The 22,237-nt window shown below is 35.9% G+C and overlaps 1 protein-coding gene and 2 non-coding genes across 3 annotated transcripts; 2 read left to right on the forward strand and 1 right to left on the reverse strand.

The window, feature by feature from the left end:
* The first annotated feature begins 2,674 nt into the window (after positions 1-2,674).
* T22F7.t1 lies at positions 2,675-2,758 on the forward strand. The gene is given in 2 exon segments: positions 2,675-2,711; positions 2,723-2,758. It is a non-coding gene; the product is annotated as a tRNA-Tyr (tRNA).
* Positions 2,759-9,358: 6,600 nt separating this feature from the next.
* T22F7.1 (Major facilitator superfamily (MFS) profile domain-containing protein) lies at positions 9,359-13,830 on the forward strand. The gene is made up of 6 exons (NM_064808.7): positions 9,359-9,622; positions 10,183-10,437; positions 10,490-10,616; positions 11,173-11,372; positions 12,015-12,407; positions 13,313-13,830. The coding sequence occupies exons 1-6, from the start codon at positions 9,420-9,422 to the stop codon at positions 13,665-13,667; spliced, it is 1,533 nt and encodes a 510-aa protein (NP_497209.1). The 5' UTR covers positions 9,359-9,419; the 3' UTR covers positions 13,668-13,830.
* A 4,470-nt stretch (positions 13,831-18,300) lies between these two features.
* Positions 18,301-18,362, reverse strand: B0353.2. The gene has a single exon (NR_052045.1). It is a non-coding gene; the product is annotated as an Unclassified non-coding RNA B0353.2 (non-coding RNA).
* Positions 18,363-22,237: the final 3,875 nt, after the last annotated feature.

The following is a 22,237-nucleotide window of genomic DNA, read 5'->3' on the forward strand; positions in this document are numbered from 1 at the left end:
AGCATTCTTTTAATAGGCGAGCATTATTAGAGTTTTCCGCTCTTGCTCCTCAAAGTAGACCCTAATTTTTTCAACTTGTTGACACAATTTTTCTTTTTCAAACACTTCTCTGCAAAAATATATCAATTTCCAACAATCGTTGGTAATAATAACTATAACCTAATTGGTTACATAAATCTCTTCTCCATGAAGGCACTCACAGGACCCAAATTGAAGTTGTTTGTAAAACAAAAACACGGGACCAAATATCGGATTCAATCACTGTCATTTGACTAGCGCGCCCTGTGGGTCCAGCTAGTAGAGGTGGGCCTGGGCGAGTCACCGTTAAGGAGTAGGTTCTCGACTTCGCCTCAAATGTGCGTGTCTCGCACCGCAGGTCTACGGTCTGCGTTGCTTCCTGTACCAGATATTAATTTCATATTTAAGCGATAAGGCTGTTGGGATAGTCAAAGAAGGTTGCCAGAGGCAAGAATGATTCAAAACAATTGCACTTGGCCCCCGACTTCTGGGTCTAAAACTAATTTTTCTGAAACTACCGTAACCCTACAGTATTCCTACCGTACCACTATTGTACCACTACAATACCCTGACTATATCCCTACATTAACCCGAACTCACTATCCCTCCAGAAACCAAAACTTCAGAGACTACAAAGACTACATAGACTACAAACTATGGACACACAGAATAAGCGCTTTATATATAGTAAATGATTTGAGTCTTCTGAAACTTCAAAGCGTCATAACTTTGCTCATAGCAGGAGTTGACACAAGAAAATGATATTTTTGAAATTGGCGTGAAAAGGAAAATATTATAGAACTTTGAATTTTTAAAATAATTCTCATTAAACATCGCTAGCTTGGAATAATATCAGATTAACTAATCCAGTTTCTTTTCACCGAATTTTGAGTTGTTGTTGTTGAGCACTGGATTAGCGAGACCAAACACTGAGGGAACTTTGAAAGCAAAAAGAAAAAACGGAAAGAAAGTGGAATGTTGCAAAAATGTGTATCTTTTCATGCGTTTAAACGGATTTGGGCAGCGTCACGTAGGGAGAATAACGCTTTTTTTTGAGACCTCCTGCATTGTGGGGGACTAGAACTTCAAAAACGTTGTAAGGAGCACTTTGTGAAAAATGAAAAAAAAAAAGGATTGGGCTTACGCTTAGGCTTAAGCTTAGGCTGAGGCTTGGGCTTAAGATTGGGCTTAGGCTTACGCTTCTGATGTTGTTGTGAAAATTCATTTTTGAAAAAGGAAAACAATAACCATTTTTGCAAGCCAGTATAAACATTTTTGGCTCCCACGCCGCACAAGTTGTAAACATTTAACAGCTAGAAAACAGGGTCCAATTTCATTGAGTAGTGTAATTTAAACCAAACGTAAACAGGATCGAATTTTCGCAGAAATTAATGTTACGTCATCAAATTAATGAAAAAAAGCCATTTTGACTATCAAATGAGGGGAAAAGGGTTCAGTGAGCTTTTGACATTAATTAATTTGGTTTTTTCCCGGCAAACGGCAAATCGGCAAATCCAAAAATTGCCAGAACTGAAATTTTTCGGCAATTTGCCGATTTGTCGAAAATGTTCAGCATTTTGCCGGAACTGAAAATTTACGGCTAATCGGCAAACCGGCAATTTGACAATTGACCGAATTTGCCGGAAAAACGGCAATTGTCGAAAATGTTCAGCAATTGAAAATTACCGGTAAATTGGCAAATTTTTTTGAACTGAATAATTCCGGCAAATTGGCAACTTGCCGGAAAAACTGCAATTGCCGAAAATTTTCAGCAATTGGAAATTTCCGGCAAATCGACACATCGGCAAATTGCCAGAACTAAAATTCCCCGGAAATCGACAAACCGGCAATTTGCCGATTTTTCAGCAATTGAAAATTTCCGGCAAACCGGCAATATGCCGATTTGCCAAATTTGACGAACGGCAATTGCCGCTGCCACTAGGCTGTACTAACATTTCTAAGTTTTGCCCCATTCTTGGTTGGTCAAAGTTCAATTTTTGATTGGATTATTGCCACATATGTGGCCACATCAAAAATGGAAAAACAATTTTTGAACGGGTTTTTCATTTGAGAAATTTGGACTTTTAATTTTTAGTTATAAAAAAAACTCATTGTTCGTAGCAAGTTGCACAAAATATTACGAACGATCATCACACGTGCCTACATTATGCCTACCTTAGTTTGCCTGCCTACGTGCCAGCCTGCTTGCCCATATGCTTACCTTTTGCCTTCCTCAAACCTACTGCCTACGCGCCTGCTTGTATTGCGAAGCCTACGCGACTGGGGAGCTTAAAGCGTACGGAGTGTCGTTGCAAAGTTTATTAGTTTTAGAAAAGTTGTTTTATGTTCAGATTTCAACTTTTTTTGCACAATTTTGTAGGGAATTCTAGTCAACTAATAATTTCCTGAAGGTTTTTTGTATTTTTCAAAGAAATAATTTCTTCTCTATTCAATAGCATTTTTTATTGTTCATTTTCCCCTATTTTCTACATAAAAACCCCATTTTTCCATTCAATTTTTCATATAAAAACGCAGGGTTTTCCCTTTTGCTCCCTCGCCACCCTCTCTATTTTCAACACTCTCTTCACCCCCTGCTCTTCCAATCTCTGATACCCCCCATGTTTTCTAAGCGCCCTCCGGACGGCATATTTCCGTGCCGTCGATAGCTCAGTTGGTAGAGCGGAGGACTGTAGAGTTAGCAGGTATCCTTAGGTCACTGGTTCGAATCCGGTTCGACGGATTTCTTTTTTATTTTTTTCAATTCATAGTATTCATTAAAATTTATTAGATTCAGTGATAAGCTACACTTTTTAACGTGTCAATCCAAAATGTTCACCCGGTTTTTGTGCGTTTTTGTGCTCTGAAGAGTGGTTAGTGATAAGCCGCCTGAATAACCTCTTCCGTTTCATATTCCTCCACCCTTCCGACATGCCAATTATCGATTCTGTGCTCTTCAGCTGTCTGACGTCTCCGTTGTTTTTGCAGTGTCTAACAGGCTTAGAGACGCGGCAAAATATACGTATTCCCACAAAAAACAAACATGACCTTTTCTAAATTTTTTTTTTTGATTTGGAAATTTTTCGTAATTTTCAATTTTCCTTCCCCCATTTGACGGCTCTAATTCCGTGTTAACAATCCGCTTAACTCTTTAGTTTTTGTCACCTTATCAGTTTGACACTGATCAGGTTATGAGAATCACCCGACACCCTCTCTTGGTTACCCCCTGAAAGAAGGATTACGTTTTGAGATGAGGGTGACAATTGTGATAAGTTATTTTTGAACTGATAATATTTTTTTTGTAGTCGTCGGTCATTTTTTCTCGTAACTGGACACTGATATTACGAAACCATCAGTTCATGAGAATGCCTACCTTCTGGCGCGAAAATAGCGGCAACAGAGAGAACAAGCGACGACGAGAGATTTAGGTGCCTTCGCTACGAGATATTCCCGCGTCAAAACGGTAGGCATTCTCATGATCTCATGGTTTCTTAATATTGCTTTCCTTTAAAATTTAATCATGAGAAATTCATGGAAAAAATTACTTCCACTTTCAAATTAGACTTACTTACTTTGACAGCCTATATCTCGGCTTATTTTGAAGATATGAACAAGTTTTTAATTAAAAAGTTAAAGAAAACATTGCAATTGTCGGGTTTTACCCGTTTTCTCTTTTATTTTTCCCTCAACGCAAGCTCTTTTGTCATTTTGACACGCCAAAACCTCTGATTTCCTGCTCAACAAGTTTCGCGCCTTGCGATCTTGTTGACGCACTTTCGGTGCCTTGCGCACACGGCGATGCGAATCCGAGATTTCTCAGCACTTCTCCCGCAAGAACGGGTGCAAGCCGGTCGATGCCGTAAGGCTCGCCGTTTCTCATAGGTTTTAAGGTTTCAATTGTTACAAGTTTAAGGTTTTTATTGTTTTTATTTAAGGTTTAGGGTTCAGTTGAGGAGTTTTCTCCTTGTTTTCATTCATTTGGTCTCGGTTTGAGAATTATTCTCAAGTTTTGCATTGTTTAAAGCGAGTTTTTTTCAATAAATAGACTCGTGGAATCTAAAATAGTCTTCTGTTTATTCTTGCCTTGCATTCTCGTTTCAGATTTTACAGCTCGGGAAGTTTTATACTTCTCCGACTCAATATTTTGCAACATGGCAACTTTTTGATAACTCTAACGGTAACTGAGAAATAAGCTATCAAACTTAGGGATGTTCCCATTGTCGATGCACCATGTCTACTAACGTTGATAGCTAAAAAAAAAGTGGTTAACTTTTTGTTAGTTGACATTTCTCAAAAACAAAATCAACTGAAATACGAGCTATCAAAATGCGGGCCAATTTCACTTTGATGCACCATGTTCACTTAGTTTCATACCACATATTCTGGCTAATGTGGTTGTCAGTATATGTATAACTGCAATATTATGAGATTTTGTTGCCAGTTGATAATTTTTTGATAGAATATAGGGCAACCAAGATATCAAATTTACTTGAAATTCCTAGCGTCGATGCACCATGTTCACTAACTCCAGTTTTCGTAAGTTTTCATAAATTTTGGAAAGTGTTTATTCTTTGAATTCTGATAATAGACTAACTTTTTCATAATTCCCGACAGTTTGAGACAGTTTCACAGAATTGACCAAAAATTGACCCGAATTCGAGCGGAAGTATTAAAACCGCTGATATAATTCTTTTCTAATACTTCTGATGCGTTAAAGTTCGAGTCTAGAAGTCATCTTCTTATCAGAAGTATCTAGACTAACTAACTGAGCACATTTTGAACTAGAATAGTTTTTCCGTAAATCTACAAATGTTTTCCCTCGTAGATTGACATGATATTTCGTAAATCTTCACAAAAACTCGTAAGTCTACACACCAAAGTCACGTAACACTAAATTAAGCAATATTTTGTAAATCTACCATCTACTTTGTAAATCTACACACAAATTCCTTAAACCTGCATACTTTTTCCGTAAATCCACAACTATGTTCCCTCGTAAATCTGTATAATGCCCTCGCAGTTTCAATCAGCTTTTCTCAGTTAGTTTTTGATTTTATTCTTTGATCAAATAACAGTCAAATTTTTCAGAAGTCATCACTTGCACACGAGTTTTGTAAATGACTTTTCTTATTATTTTCCGGTAACTAAATGTGTCAATCAGTTCCTTCCGTGTCATCCTCTCCAAGTTTTTTTTTTAATTTTCTGTCGGTAGTTTGACCCCCATGTGCATACTTTGTGCATTTGATTTTCAAAGGAAATGTTTTATCAAAAACTTTTTTTTGTTTGAACTTTTCTGAAAATTGATGTCATTTTAGAGATAGGCGTCTGTGCAAATGTCGATTCTAAATTGTTTTGCAAAATTAAAAATAGTTTCAATTTCGAGAGAATGTTCTAAGTTTTCACTAAAATTAGTAGCATTCGAATCGTATTTATTCGTAAATCTACACGATTTTTTGTAAGTCTCCATCATTTTCAGTCTTAAAAATTTTCAAGCCAATGCACATTTGTACTTTAGTGACAGACCTAGTCGTATATTTACATCAAACTCCGTAAATCTACACCAATTTTTCAACATTTTTTTTGCAGAATCCTAGGCTCGAACTTATGTCAATTGTTTTTTTTTCAAAAATTACTAAAAAATTTGAATCAAACTCAATTTAAAAAATTCAAAATTCGAAAAATTTAAATTTAAAAAAAAGTTGCAAAAATTCCCAGTTCAGTTGGAAAAATAAATCTTTAAAAATTGAATTTTGTTTAGTTTTTTTCAAACAAAAAGTGCCATTATTCCGAAAATATGTAAAAAATTTGTCGCAGAAATCAGTGAAAATTTGATAAAAAATCCAGTTTTCCAATTTATCGTCGATCTAAAGCACCCCGTAAACCTACAAAAGGAAATCCACACACGTAAATCCACACTTGTAAATCTACACAAAACTCCGTGCATTTTTAAATATATTCCAAAGATCAATTTTAGTCAAATCAGATTTCCAGTAGAGGTTCCAGTGCAGCTGACGGTTCGTTCTTTCATTAATTAATCTAATAATCAAATAAACATTTTAAAAAAGTTAAAAAATAAACACCAAAGTTTCCGAAAATTTAAATTATAGCTTTAAAAATCCCTACATCACAATTATTTTTGCTCTCGTGTCGTCATTATTAGCTATTTATTTCTATCAAATACGCCCCGGGTGCACAGCTAAACCAAAAAACCAATAAAAATTGCCGAGTTTATCTAAACGAAAATCGTTTAAAAACCACTATTTGTTTTTGAATTTGAAAAAAAAAATTTGAAGTTTTTGAGAAAAATGTAACTAAAAATTTACAAAATTTATGTCGCAAATATCCGAAAATTGAAATTTTTACACTAAAATCGCAGTTTCTAGTACTTTGAATAAAGTAGGAAATCTAATGCAAATTCGAAATAAAAAAAGGCATTTTGTTCAAAAATCGCAAGATTTCTGTGGAAAAAGCATTTTCGGGCAAGTCTCAGTTTATTGTACCTTTTATGTCCGAAAATGGACCGAGACAAGAAAAAGCAATAATATGCTCCGCCCATACATTGGCTAATTTTCGCAGTATTTCTACAGAATACGAAACTTTGGTACTTTACAAAAAATTTCTTTCAATTATTTTTGAATTTTTTCGCAAAAATAATTTTTGCTATTTTAGTTGAATTATCATTTTTGGTTAGGGAAATTTATGTCAGGAAATCCCCTAAAAATTTAAAATTTAAATTTAAAAAAATTAAAGAAAAATTAATGTTTTTTTCAAAATTAACAATGTTTTTAAACTAAAAAAATTAAAGTTTCTAAAACGCAAAATCTGAGTTTTTCTACGAAATTTTGAACTTCTATAAATAAAAATTAATTTTTTTTGTTGAAAAATCTCATTATGAAACTAGGTCTTTTGGAACTTTAGTGCAATGAAACAAACTTAAAGATTGTAATCTCTCAACTCAACCTTTGATAGTTGATAATAATTTATTTACCTTCACTATACATATTTCTGCAAGCTCAAAAATTTCAATGACACAGAAAAGGGCACAATTCTATCTGAATTACGTCGAAATGTATTTTCTTGGAAGTTTTTAGGGTAATCGAGGTGAATATAAACGCCTTGTTCGCCGAAATCATCAACTTTCTTTCTCGTTTTCCCCACACGAAAATTGATATGCTGATACTTTGATTCTTCTTTTTGCATTTGGTCACTTCCCATTCAAATAGCTATGCAAATACATATATGTGTATGTTTATAGAGTCTGTAAAATTGATAATAGTTAAAAGGACAATTGATATTTTGATATTGTGTTTTGGTAGGCATTTTGTGAATTTTGCACTTTTTTGTTGGGAATTCTAGATAAAATTTGGTAAATCTGTGGTAAAAATTTTTTTGAAATTAACAACGCCAATTGCTCTCCAAATTTATTTTTTCAAAAGCTGCCTTAGCTAACGAAAATATGCTTCTTACGTACTACTTTATAAAAGTTTTCAATTTTTGTTCACTTTCATGTTTGAGAAATTGAAATTACCAAATGCTCTATGCAGTACCTCAAAAAAATACTAGAGCTATTGAAAATAAATTTTAGGCCCAATTTTTTAGGTTACACGTTTACGTTCATGTTCTAGGTTTTAAGAAAAATCAAGTGTTCTGTCAAAATTGACAATCCCATATGCTCTTTGCAATATTTCGTGAACTACCAAAGCTATTTAATAATTAACTATGTAAATACATATGCGTGTATGTTTATAAAGACTGTAAAATTGATAATAACAAAAAGGGCAATTGATATTTTGATATTGGAGATGTGTTATCATTGTGGCAAACTATTTTGTGAACCTTGAGCGTTTTTGGTTTTAGCACTTGCTGGAAAATTTTAGAAAATTTCGATGGAAGCAAAATTTAAAATATAGCTTTAAAAATCCCTACATCACAATTATTTTTGCTCTCGTGTCGTCATTATTAGCTATTTATTTCTATCAAATACGCCCCGGGTGCACAGCTAAACCAAAAAACCAATAAAAATTGCCGAGTTTATCTAAACGAAAATCGTTTAAAAACCACTATTTGTTTTTGAATTTGTGCAATTTGCCGATTTGTCGATTTGCCGGAAATTTTCATTTTCTTCAGATTTGCCGGAAATGTTTAGAGGGATTTTTATAAGACGGAAAAAAGTGTAAATGCCAAACACTTTTTGCAATTGCCGTTTTTCGTCAAGTTGGCAAATTGGTAATTTGCGGGTTTGCTGATTTTCCGGCATTTTCCGATTTGTCGGGAATTTTCTAGTCAAAATTTCCTCATCTCAATAAATTAAATTCTGCAAACTCTCTCATGTGACTCTTTTCCAACTTCCCACCTGCTGACTCTGAGAAACACCACACCTTTCATTACTTCTCACACCCCCACACAGTCGTATATATTGGCTAGAATCACTGTAAACTTGTTATCTTGGTAACGTTTTAGTACTTGTGCTAACCAATGGAATGCGGAGGACATTAATATAGATTCTTGAAAGACCTTTGACCATGTGGGTGGTGGTTTCATTATGTTTTTAGTTTGAGCTCTATCTGAACGTTACATCAATTTTAATCATTTTTTCAGTATTTCTTTTTGCGATCATTTTTTTCCATTTATTTTTTTTTCATCCTAGAAATTGGCTAAGATTTAGATTATAAGATTATTATTTATGGCTTACTAATTTTCGTTACGTCAAAATTTTTTGCCAAAATGCAGAAAATTGACCTGAGCGCGGTTTAAGAACCAACTATTTATTATAAAAATTGTGAATAAAGAAAACTTTTTTCAACCTTCCAACGAATTCAAGAGTTTTCAACATTTTACTGTAGCGCTACTGTAGGCGTAATGTTGGACTACTGTAGTTTTTGAAAAACAGTGCTTCTGTGCTGCTCATTTTACATTATCGAAAAACACGATCGCAAATTTTCCACAGAATTTATTTTTGATCTACCGTGTTGACATACAGTCACAACAAAAACAACAACGGCAAAATGATTAGGTGTTCACTTTTATAGCCACTAATATAAAAAGCGAAATAGCACAATTGAAAAAATTAAAAAAAAAACGATTGGAAGCAATTTTAATAGGCAAGAAATAAAACCGTTTGGTGGGGAAAAATGTAATTTTAATTTTTTTTTTCTTCTCTGTATGAATTGCCGCATTCTAATTGTACTTCGTATTCTTGTTTGTTCCTAGCCACGTTTCTCTTCTTTGAATGTGTACTTTGATCCTTTTTATTGCACTGATTCTACCCCTTTTGCTCTCACTTGTTGATTATGCAACTTTAAACCCCGATGATAATTTTTATAAACTCTTCATAAACTTTCAGAAATCTCCTGGAAAATTTGCATAATCGGATGAAACGGCGGTGTGTTGTGTGACAGGTCCATATGAAGGCATCAGAAGAAGAAGAGGAAGAAGTTGTGCATAGTGGAGGAGGTTATACATCACCACTAATGTCATCACTTTCTGATGCTTATGATGATGGAGAAGAGCATCAGAAGAAGAAGAAAAATTATGGATTGGTTCAAGTGGAAGAAGGTGGACAAGATGTTATTTCCAGTGTGGAGGAGCTCCTGAAAGCCACTACAGCGTGAGTTTTTTTTCCAAATTTATAGACTTTTCAACAAGGCTCAAAGCAGCGGTGCTCGAATTGCCGGTTTGCCGATTTGCCGAAATTTTCATTGTCGGCAATTTTTTGGTTTGTCAATTTTTCGAAATTTTTTTCCATTTTTTAAAAAGATATTCTCATAGAATTTGCTTTCTGTTCATAAAAATGATTTTGCCGATTTAAATTGAAATGCTGAAATTTTCAAAAAAAAATGTGTGAATTCACAAGCAAATTTTGGCAAATCGGAAACTGCCGGTTTGCCGATTTTCCGGAAAAAAATCGTTTGCCGTCCACTCCCTATTCGAAGCCCATAAAATTGCTCGAAAAACGGTCTTATTTGCACTTTTGATAATTTTAAATGGTTTCGAAAAGAAAAAAAATAATATTGAAGCATTTTTATTGACCCTCGGTGACTGTGACTGTGACAAAAACCAATGTTTAAATAATTCTAGAGCCATATTTTTAGACACAAAATTTACTTAAACGGCTTTTGAGTAGCGGAGTGCAATCAAAACCCCCTTTAAAATAATTATTTTTTTCAGATGGCGCCCGTATCCCCTGTTCATAATCTGCTCCATGTCATTCCTCTGGTCTCTATGTGCTCTCAGTGCAATTTCGCCAGCTTTCACTGCTCCGGCCGGCGATGAATGTACAGAAAACTGCTCGTTTTACACAATTCAAAACGAATTCAACCTAACCTCCAAGTTTTTTCTCGTTGAGCCCGCTGAATTGACAACTTCTATTTATTTTTTGGGAAATCTGTTGATTGGACAGCTGTTTGCAGTTGTAGCTGATAGGTGAGATTTTTCAGATTGATTTTTATTTTTAAAAATTCCTATAAAATTTCAGATTTGGCCGCCGTCCAATTATTATAATATGCCTTCTTCTTACTGGAATTGTGGGTTCTCTAGGATCTCTTGCCCCGAACTTTCCGCTACTTCTTGTCGCAAGATTTATACAAGGATCCTGTTATACGGTATGGGAATTTTTGATGTTTTTAGGTGCTCAGGCTTGTCGGGTATGCCCAGGGGTGCGCGGCAATTGCCGTTCGGCAATCAAGTTTTTGGCAATTTCGGCAATTGCCGATTTCCGCAAATTCACAAAACGGCAATTGCCGAAAGTTTCCAAAGCCGGCAACTGCCGAAATTGCCGATTGCAGAAAATTTCCAAACCCTGCAATCGCTGAATTTGCCGATTTCCGGAAAATTTCATTTTCGGCAATGCCGAAATTCCCGGTTGCCAACAATTTCCAAAACCGGCAAGTGCCCAAGATGCCGATTGCCGGAAATTTTCATTTTTGGCAGTTGCCAAAATTGCCCATGGCCGGAAATTTCCAAATACCGGCAATTTCCAAAATGGCCGATTTCGGGAAAATCTCATTTTCGGCAATGCCGAAATTGCAGATTGCAGAAAGTTTCCAAAACTGGCAATTGCCGAAATTGCCGATTGCCGGAACGTTCCTCAGTATGCCTGCCTACCACCTTCTCCTTTTTGCCTTCAACCATAAAATTTAAAAAATCGATATTTTGCAGCCCCTGACAACAGTGAACTACGTGTTAAGCGGTGAAAGTATTCCACATCGATCTCAATCATTAACATCAATATTTTTCGGAGTCTCATGGGTATGCGGTTATTGTTTTTTGGCTCCATTATCTGTATGGTTTAACACGTGGAGAAGTCTTCAATTGGCAACTGCTCTTCCCAATATTTTAGTCGCTGTGTTTCTGATGGGGTACGTTCAGCGGTGCACGGAAATCGGAAATTTCCGGTAATCGGCAATTCCGGCAATTGCCGGTTTTGTGAATTTCTGGCAATCGGCAATTTTGACAATAGCCGAAAGAAAATCGACCCAAAATTTGAAAATTGAATTCCCCGCCAAGATATTCTAAACAATCAAAGTGTCAGTGTCCTATAAAAATTGCTTTCAAATTAAAAATTTAATTTCCCGCAAATATTTTTTGAAAAATTAAAAAGTTGAATTCCTTGCCACTTTTCTGAAAATTTTTAATTACCTATAAAGTCGATGAACCTTGAAATCTTGCGCTGTAAGACCCAAATTCTTATAGTTTATTTTTTTGATATATTCATTTGGACACAAAAAAGTGGCCCCATTTTTCTAATCGAAAAAGTATGCCATTAAAGGGACGGAGCCTTAAAAATTAAAAAAAAACCGCCCATTTTCAACAATGATTAAAAAAAAATTTTTCCTGTTTTTTTTGAAAAAAAAAACTCTTAGAGTCGGTTGAAAATTCATGCCATTAAAAGGGCGGGGCTTAACGAACCAGAAAAATTTAGTTGTAAAACCGCTATTTTTCTAAAGAACAATCGTACTTTATACAACTTTTCTTAAATTTTTAAAAATGTTTTCTTTCAGAACGCTCCCGGAAAGTGTCGGCTACTCAATCGAAAAGAAAAACCGGAAAGCTGTTCAAAAATGGATCAAACGAAATGAGCTGCTCTCCTGTAAAAAGCTCAACTACGATCTCGACATGATTATGGAGAAAACTGAGAAAATTGCCACTTCATCATCGCCGACACCACAAAATCGACTGACAATATTTGAAATGATTCGTGAAATTCTGTCGGATCGGGAGATCACACGCCGAATCATCGTCGAGACTTTTCTCTGGATTCTCACTTTTATGACGTACTGTGCGCTGTCACTTACATCCACATCTGTCGGAAATTCGGATCCGCTGGTGTCGTTTTTGTTTTCGGGAGTCGTCGAGTTGCCTGCCTACCTCTTCATACCGATATGCTTGACGAGGTTAGTTGTTTTGCCGTGGGGCGCACTTGCAGAGTCACGCAAGTTTTTTTGGGGGAAATTCCGATACCCTAGTGTTTATACTTTTCTGAGAACGCAAAAAATTCGAATTTTTCAAGTTGCTAAATTGACCGAATGACTTCACCATTAATATTTTCGTGGCGGGACCCGATATTTCGTTTTGGAAAATATAAAATTTAGAACCCCATTGTAACTATACTTTTCTGAAAGCGCAAGAGGCGCAGAACTGACCGAATGACGTCACAGTTGATACTTTCGTGGTGAGACTCTAAATTTTAAAATTTCACCAGACGTTGCGTTGCCTGAGTTGTGAAATATCTGGCAACTTGTCATGATTATATTTTTTTCTGAAAGCGCCGACAATTTGCAATTAAAAATGTATACATTTTCCGAATTGCTTACAAATTGACTGCATGACGTCACCGTGAATATTTTCGTGGTGAGACCCAAAATTTTCGAGCCTATTTGTGTCTATAGTTTTCTGAAAACACAGAGTATGCGGATTTTGATAATGTGAGAATTTTATGAAAAGTGACTAAACACGTCACTTTTTGTGGGTTTTATGGTAGGCAGGAACTTTTTTCTCTGCCTGCCTACCTGCCTATTTTTGTATTATTGTAGTGAAATTTAGTTATTCGATTAATCTGTTGGAAGTTTAGTGTGTATTTGGCTGTCGGTCTCCTTGAAGGCAGGCAAGGTAGGAGTAGGTCGCTTTGAAGGCAGGCAAGCTAGGAGTAGGCCGCCTTGAAGGCAGGCAAGGTAGGAGTAGGTCGCCTTGAAGGCAGGCAAGGTAGGAGTAGGTCGCCTTGCAGACATGCAAGGCAGGAGTAGGTAACCTCGAAGGCAGGTAATAGAAAAAACTTTCGTATCTACGTGTAAACTTGCAGAACAAAACGTCGCCCAACCCGTTTTCTGTGCCATTTTACTGGCTCAATGGCCCTTCTCACAATGTATTTCTTGTCAAACGACACATCGCTACACCTCATCATTTGGCTCGTTGCCAAGTTTTGCGCCTCATGCTGTTACATTTTCTGCTTCATCTACGCTGCCGAGCTGTTTCCGACGTGGTGCCGGTCGTGCTGTATTGGGGTTTGCTCGACATGCTGCAATATTGGAGCAATTGTGGCGCCGCACATTTTTCTGATTGATTCGGCGGCTCCTGGAGCACAGTTTTTGGTGCTAGCAGCAGTGGGATTGTTGTGCTCTGGGCTTACGTGGTGCCAGCAGGAGACCAAGGTTTAGGGCTTTAATTAATATTATTTGAATTTTTTTATGATCACCCAGTGACAAAAAAAGAAAAAAAAACGAGTTTTCAGACGTGTATTTGTGTTTTTTTGTAATATTTTGTAATATTTTGTTTTGTGATAAAAATCCCCAGTTTTGAATAAATTAAATTATTTTTTTCTCCCAATTTTTCTGAAATTTGGAGTGATTATTCTACGTAGGCAGAGTAATGCCTACCCGCCTACCTTCAAGGATCTAGCGGAATGACCAAAATAGGCGGTAGGCAAGGTAGGTGCCTGCCTACCCTAAAGCTATTTTTCTAAGCTTTTTGACCTAGAAAATTCTCCGAATCCCAAAGAGCTCTGAATGAGCTTATGACTAAATATTTCGGCGTCATGAGAAACTGAAGTTCGGTTTTCTCCGTCAGAAGCTGAATTAAAAATAATTTTTGTGTGCAGTATAAGTTCAAACAAAAATAGCAGGAAGTTCGACATTTAACTTTTGATCGTTTTTTTACTTTGGCGCAATTTTAAATAATTTAATTTAACAATTTTTTAACTGAATTGCCAAATTTTAGCTAGAAATTGAATGTTTAATTATCTGAACAAATTGGCTGGAAACTCAAAATTTTATCTTCTACCCATTAAATCGACATACTGAAATTTTGCACTGCGAGCAATTTTGAGCAGAGCCCTACTAATACCCAAGTTTTAGTAGGCTCTAACATTCCAAAGTTCTCGAAATCCTAAGCCCGACGATCTTTTGTACTACCTGCAAATATGTATATTCCTTTTATTATTCTTTTCTTCTTGGTAGTTTTCCGGTTAATCGGTGTAGAGGGAAGGCAAGAGGTGTGGAGGGATAGTAAAATACTGAAGATTTGCCCATTTTTCTCCGACTTTAGCCGCCCTTGCCTTTCCGCTTTTGTTAGTTGAAAACGGTGAATTAGTCCTTTTTTCGTCTTGTGTTGCCTGGGTCTTGTCTTTTTTGATTTTCTGAAAAGTAGTATATGTAGGATTAAATAAATCCAGAAATGCGCTACTTTTCGGCAATTGCTGAAATTGACGATTGCAGGAAATTTCGAAAACCGGCAATTGCTGGAATTGCCGGTTGTCGGAAATCAAAATTGCCTGAAATATAAACTTGATAACCGAGAAAGTTACATTAAAACTGTAGAATTCATCAATACGTTCTATAGCGCGGCAATGACCGGTTGCCAAAAATTTCCAAACTGGCAACTACCGAAATTGCCGATTCCTTAAAATTTCCAAAACCGGCAATTGTCGAAATTGCCCGAAATTTCCGATTGCCGTGCACCCCTGAATAAATCCTTTATTACTTTTAAAAAATAATTTTTGAATAATTTAGTCTCATTTCTAGGCTTTTCCATACTTGCCCTATACCTAAAGGCAAGTGTGGAAAGTTAAGGCAAATTAGGTGGTAGGCAGGCGTTGACCTGGAAAACTGAAAGTTATTCATTTCAATCTAGATTAGGCAATAACTGAACCTATGGTCATTTTGCAATGTTGCCTGTCATCTCTGCAACGATGAGATTGCAATCGAAAAATGCGTAAAGATCTGTAATCTCGGTTGATATATTAGCATTATGATAATATAAGCATGTTATATAAGATTTTATGAATTGAGTCATCATTGCTTTTCAATTTAAAGGAACAAGTTTCCAAGTTAAATTGACGGTTTTTATACTTTTGGAGCCTATATTTCGGTACCCGTGAATTTCCACCAATAGTGGATTTTAGAAAATTGTTTAAGAAATGTTGTTCTCGTCTTTTACCGGAGTGTCTTTTTTTGGTTTGATCTACATAGATCTACAAAAAATGCGGGGAAAGAAACGCAGAGTTCTCAACTGATTTTGCATGGTTAAGAACGTGTGCTGACGTCACATTGTTTTTGGGCCAAAAAATTCCCGCATTTTTTGTAGATCAAACCGTAATGGCATAGCCTGACACCACGTGAATGGCACAAAAATCTGTTGAACCGTGTGAAAGCCTCAATTTCTCATGCAACCCTTTCGTTCCACCTAAATTGCCTGAAAAGCTGTAAAAATTTGGGGCGAAAATCAGTAGGTGATATTATATCAAAATCAATTTCTAATTAAAACTGACATGCATATTGGCTTCATCTCCTTTTGTCGGCAGATAAATATACATTCTCAAGTAGACACACCGCCCGTATTCACATATATCTTTTCACTTTTGATCTCTTCTTGTTCTTCATCCCTCAGGCTTCTGGCATCTCAAGTGATCGAGAATTCGGAATTCAAAGGTTTTTCAAGAGGCTGTAGAAGGAATGAATAATATGCAAATTGTTTTCTTTTACCTCTCCGTCTCTCATTTTCCCGTACTATTTTGGGTGTGTTGACCGTTCGGATAGTCTGCTCAACTCGAGCGTTGTATATGGTGGGCTCAATGAGCATGCGACTATTGTTCTTGCAGTTTTGTATCTACTTTGCTTATGTTTTTGTAATTTAAAAAAAAAGAAAAATGATGTTTTTGGCGGAATTGAATTTGACATCACAGTTTGCTCATGTCTCAAAACTAGTAGAATTTTTACGAATTTTTTATAAAAACGTCAGATGTGACGAAACAAAATTTTATAACTCATATTGCTCAAGAGCTTAAAAATTGCAAATTTCCGCTGTTTTTAGTGTCCTCGACCGCTTTTGTAGAATTTCTTTCCAAATAAAATGGTGTTTTTTTTCTGGCCAAATAAAAACTGACAGCACATTTTGCTCTTGGCTGGAAAAATTCAAAAAAATTAAAATTCATTTTTTTTCCAAAAATGTGTAACACTGTTAACTGCTCATTTTTAGGGGTTTTATAATAATTTTTGAAAAAGAATTACAATTACCAATATGAAAATAACTGTATAATTTCCAAATTTTTTTTTTCGAAATTTTTTTAACCGTTTTTTATTTGTTTCGGTGGGTTTTTTCTAGTTTCAATATTAATTTTCTAAAAATATATTTTACATTGGAATTTTAACTTTAGATAATTGCGAAAAAAGTAACGTGTACCCTAGCAAAATTGTTTTCTCCCGCACTCTCACCTTCGTCCACAATCTCATTAGCATTTCATTGGCGGTTCCGAAAAGGGAGACGGGCGGTAAAAAAGTGCAGGGATTGGATTAATTCTCCAATTGTCAAGTGGTTTTTCTGTGATGTCCTTTTTTAGATGACCTTTTTATGTTAATTAGGACACATTCCTAGGCTTTGGTTGCAGCCGACAGTTCACTGGTTAGTTGGGGAGTCGCCGACAATTTTCTGGCTGAAAATAAAAAATTAGCATCCAACAGTTCCCTGGTCGGAGAAATAGAAGCCAACAGTTGACATGTCAAAGAAATAGCTGCCGGAAGTTCCCTGGCCACCAATGGTGGCAGCCGACAGTTCCCTGGGTAGTTGGGGCGTAGACGACAATTTTCTGGCTTAAAAACTTAGCAGTCGACAGTTCCCTGGCCTCAAGTAGTGGCAGCCGACCTTTTGGTGGTCAAAAATACTATCAGTTCTATAATAGTTATGGGAAATTCCATGGGTTCTCAGTCTTCACTTTGTCCTGCCGTTTACATTCACCTCTTGTTTTCTTTTGTTATGGGTGTTTTTTGTTCCAGTACCTCTGTACCTCTCTTTATCTTGAAATGTGACACGGTTTGATGGATAGGTTAATAGATTGATGGTATAGGTTAAGTGGAAGGATATTTGTTGGAATTTCGTCGTTGTTTTTGTGTTAGAATTGGTTCAGTTCTATTGAATGGGGGTACTGTATTCTAGAGATTTTTTGTTCAAGTTTTTGGAATTGAAATTTGGCTTATTATGGAAAAAAAATGTCCCAAATATTACGAAAACTTAAGCATTTTGTGATAAACTTCTACAAATTCATTCATTTTCCCAGTTTCCACTGAAATGAAACGTGCCATGTTCCCTGAAACCCTTATTGTATCATTTCTCAAAAAATTGGCTAATCATGATGAATAAATCAAAAAAGAAAAACGAATCTTAAGCCATAATCCATCTCGTTTTTCAATTTTCTCATTCAATTTCTCATTTCTTCTCACCTCTTACCCCTCTTCTTCGCCCCCTGCGGCAGGTGGTGGTGGTGTCTGAGGAGACCAGTTTGGTACCCCCCTTTGCCACGTGGCATTCCAACAATTTTGATCACCATTGTTAATTCGTTAGCGTAGGCGTACCTATGCCTATGCCTGCCTTGTCAGAGGGAAGCAGGTAAATGGTTGAACTGAAGAATGCAATAAGTTTGCAATAAGGTAGACAGGCAGATAGGCAGGCAATAGACACGAGACAGGCACATAGGCAGTCATGATACAGTTATTAGACAAGGCAAGCAGGTTGGTAGGGAAGCATGTATTTGATGGACAAGTAAGTTAGGCAAGAAGTTTCTTAGGTAGGCACGTTCCTAAGACATGTAGGCAAGTTGGAGGCAGGTAGGCACGTATCTGGGCCTTCCTGTAACAATAGTGTATTCGGGTTCAAAATACAAGCTACAAAATGAGTGGTGTTCCGATGCTTTTCCTTTTCCCGTTTGAAACCTTTTTTCAGTACCTCCTAATCTCCTCTTTGTATGTATATTCGCAATTCGCAATTCCGATCCTCCGGTGTTTTCGCCCGTTCGAACAGAACAGAACATGATAAATTGTATTGTTTGTTATTGTTTGTCAATCATCTTATTCTCGCCCCCCCCCCCCTCCTCATCCTCATCCTCCTTCAACTGTCCATTTTCCTCCTACCAAGTATCCCTCCCCAGGAATTTCGATATCTATTCGTTTTAAATTTGAAACTTGATGTTGACTGAAGAACAATATGCCAAAAAGAGGAAAGTTCTAAAAGTTTTAATTTCTGAACTAGACTAGATCAGGGGTAGGCGGCACTTGCCATTCGCCAATTTTTTTTGTCGACAAATTCGGCAAATCGGCAAATTGCCGATTTTTTTTCTTTTTTAAATTCCGGCTACTTGCCGGTTTGCCGATCTGCCGGAAATTTTCCATTCCGGCAATTAGCTGATTTAACGGAAATTTCAATTCCGGCAATTTGCCGGCTTGCCGATTTGCCGAGAATTTTAACTTCCGGCAATTTGCCGATTTGCCGGAAATTTCAATTCCGGCAATTTGCCGGCTTGCCGAATTGCTGAGAATTTTCAATTCCGGTAATTTGCCGATTTGTCGTAAAAAATCGTTTGTCGCCCACCCATAGTTTTGCAAAATTTTCCAACAATTCAAAAATTAGTTTTGCTTTTTTTCTTTTTGACTTTATCAAAAAATTGCCAGCTAAAAGTGGACTTAGTCGTATTCAAGTTTCGTAGTGCCAACATTTTAGAATTTTATTTCATTTTCTTAGTAACTGATTTTCTTAACCTACATCGAACGCCCAAAAACTTTAAGATTTCAGCTAATTTTAGCTAATTTCTTGCGAAATGTTAAGTTTTTTGTTCGTCGATTCGCGTTTGTTCTTTTTTTTTCAATTTCTACCTTGCCTTTGCCCTGCATTTTCATATTCACAATCATAAAGTGAGGTTGAACAGGCTATAAACCATTTTTTTCTTCGAGGAAAAGTTTCATTTTCACTTTTGTGCTTTTCAGTTTTGGTATTAACAAAAAAGACGCTTTTTTATTTTAAAACCTCTGAATTAAAGAAAAAAATTTGAAATTTTTACGCTTTTTTTTCTGAAACGCAAATTTTCTGAACATTGATAGAATCAAATTTGGTCAAATTGGCCAACTTGAACAAAATTTGCAATTCAATTTGTAATTTAATTGTCAATTTTGTGATATCTCCTGAGGTTATAAAATCATCATTTACTATATATAAAGCGTTTATTCCGTGTGTCTATAGTTTGTAGTCTGTGTAGTCTGTGAAGTTTTGACTTCTGGAGGGATACTGTAGTAGTAGTTTTAAATTAAAAATTTTTCAAAATCTCGGCAAAATTCAAAGTGGTGTAGTTTGGGCAAATTTCCAAAAACCTTGAAATTTTTTTTACAGTTTCAGAAAAAAAAATTTTATGGTCTAAAACTTACGTGCAATTTTTCTAAACGACAAATTTTTCCAATTCCTCGAAATCTACAGGCCAGGCTTCCTCATTCATTTCTCTAAAAACCCATGCCAACCGGGTGCTTTTTTCCGGAAAGTAGGGTACTCATCAACTTGTTCCTCGTAACTGATACGCCAAGTGCGCTCACTTGGGGAGGCCGCGAACTCTTTTCTGCCATTGTTTTCACCTGATTTCCTAAGTACACATTGCACGGAGCCAGCCTTGAAACCAGTTATTCCATCCCCTCCCCCCGACGGAGTAACGTGAAAAACGGAGACCAGAACACGTGTCCAGAAGGGGAACCAGACCCATTAGGTTTCTCAGCTGTTCTTTGAGGTGAGAAGCTAGGCTATTAGTAAGGCTTTAATGAGGAGAGGCACGGCTTTGTTCATTAATTTTCTGCAGAAACTTTTTGAGTAACTTTTTCAAGATTCGGGAGAAGCAGTGTTTTATCCAGGAACCCACGTTACTTATTTTTTATACTGTCGGTTTAAAAAATTGGACTGCAAAAATTTTCAGCCAAAAAGATTTCGAAAAAAAAATAAAAATTTCTTAATAGTTTAAAATTATTCCGATAGTTGTAAAAAATCCTAAAAAACTACGTTAGACTTGTTTCAAGTTGCAAAGCTGAGTAACTTTTCAGAACCCAAAAATTTTTGATTTCCCTGAATTCAGGTCACTGAGTAGGTACTTTCTAGGTAAGTTGCCGTGTCTCGGAGTTCTTTTTATTTATTTTTATTTCTTTTAATGGGCATTTCAGATATTATATATTTTAAGCTAGTTCTGAAAGTTAAAAAAAATTCCGAAAATAATTTTTTGGATTTTTTTTTTAATTTAAAACTTTTGCCCGGATTTCTAATGAAAAAGTGTTTTTGAACGTCTCAAATTATTCCAAGCATTCAAACTTACCATACTTTTTAGGTATTACCTCAAATTGCAATAGTTTCCTATGTTTTGTCGGTAACTCGTCCATATTTGTACAGAGAAGCCCTCTCGAGGCGGTGTCTGCGGCAAACTCTCAAAAAGTTTGCATTTACTCAATGACTCTAGAACCAACCTGGGGTAGCCATTTTAGTTGATATTATATAAATTGTAAGTATTAATGCGTATTTATCGATTTGCTTTTCTTCCTTTTAACCGTCCTACCTCCTCACAGCAATAAAAATAAGCGGCACCTCTTTTCCTTTTTTTTCAGCTCATATGTCGGTTTTAATAATTTGACTGGTGGCAATTATTGGTCCGTTTTATTGAACATTGTTTTTTGAAATTGTATTTATTGTATATTGGTACATTAGTACAAAGAGGAACCTTTTTTGACAGTGTAGAGCTCTGGCATGGCTTTGGGAGCTCGTATTTTTAATATATTTTTTCATTTAAAAAACAGTCATATAATTTTAATTACAAACTTATGTTTAGAGTGGACATTTAAAAAACGACGAAAAGTCATAATAAAACACTCCAATATATTTCAGATGTTTCATAATTTCCGGCCAAAGGTTTGGCAAATTGCCAAAATTTTGAAAAAAAAAGAGATTTCAAGGAAATCTTGAGCAATTTCGCATGTTCCGACCAGGGGTGTGCGGATAACCGATTTTTTCGGCTAACGGATAAATCGGCTTATGCCGATTTTTTGAGAACCGGCTAACGGCTAATTCGGCTAATCGGTAAAAAGGTCGGCTAACGGATAATTCGGCTAATATTAGCCGAGTTAGCCGAATTAGCCGATCGGCGAATTCGGCTAAATCGGCTATTATCCGCACACCCCTGGTTCCGACCTCTCCAATGTTTTAATACGAATAATTAAAACAATATTATAGTATAAAAAATGTAGGAAAAAAAATGTATTTTTGGTCGACTTGCAAAATTATGAATGACAAAAACAAAAAAAGAGTAATTGTCACTTTTTTATTGACAGTAAATAAAAAATGTTCAAAAAATTTTTGAAAAGTTTTTTTACGATATTTGGTCATTTTGACACCATCAAAGTAGTTTTTCACACTTTACCCACTGGCGCTTCTCCACTTTTGAAAAGAAGTAAATATTTTGTAAATTGAGAATTTTTGGTAAAAATCATTTCTCGATAGCTTGGAAGCTTGGAAAATCTCACATTGTAAAAATTTCGAAATTTTTGGCAAATTCATCACGTGGTAAAATAACATTAAAATTTTCAACATCTTTAAGCTTGTAACTATTTTTCAACTGAATTTCCCACTTTTGTGAACTTTTACTGTACCGGTTTTTTGTGCTTGCCATGCCTCCCGTATTTGGTATTAACCTCCTAATATGTAATGCAAATATTGCGAAAAAAAATCATGTTGATTCATTTTTGTGTATTAAAATTTGTGACGTTTTGTTTTTCACAAAATTGCATCCGACATATCACGGGTGTCAAGTTGAAAACCCTCGATTGCCTGTATTTTTTGACAAATACTCGCGCAAGAGTCTTTGTAAATTTGCAGGAACAAGCCACACAAGCTTCTCGTAAATCTAAAACTGTGATAATTTTCTCCAAATGGCTCTGAATTTTTTCAC

This window comes from Caenorhabditis elegans, chromosome III (assembly GCF_000002985.6).
Source record: "Caenorhabditis elegans chromosome III".
Taxonomy (NCBI): Eukaryota; Metazoa; Nematoda; class Chromadorea; order Rhabditida; family Rhabditidae; genus Caenorhabditis; species Caenorhabditis elegans.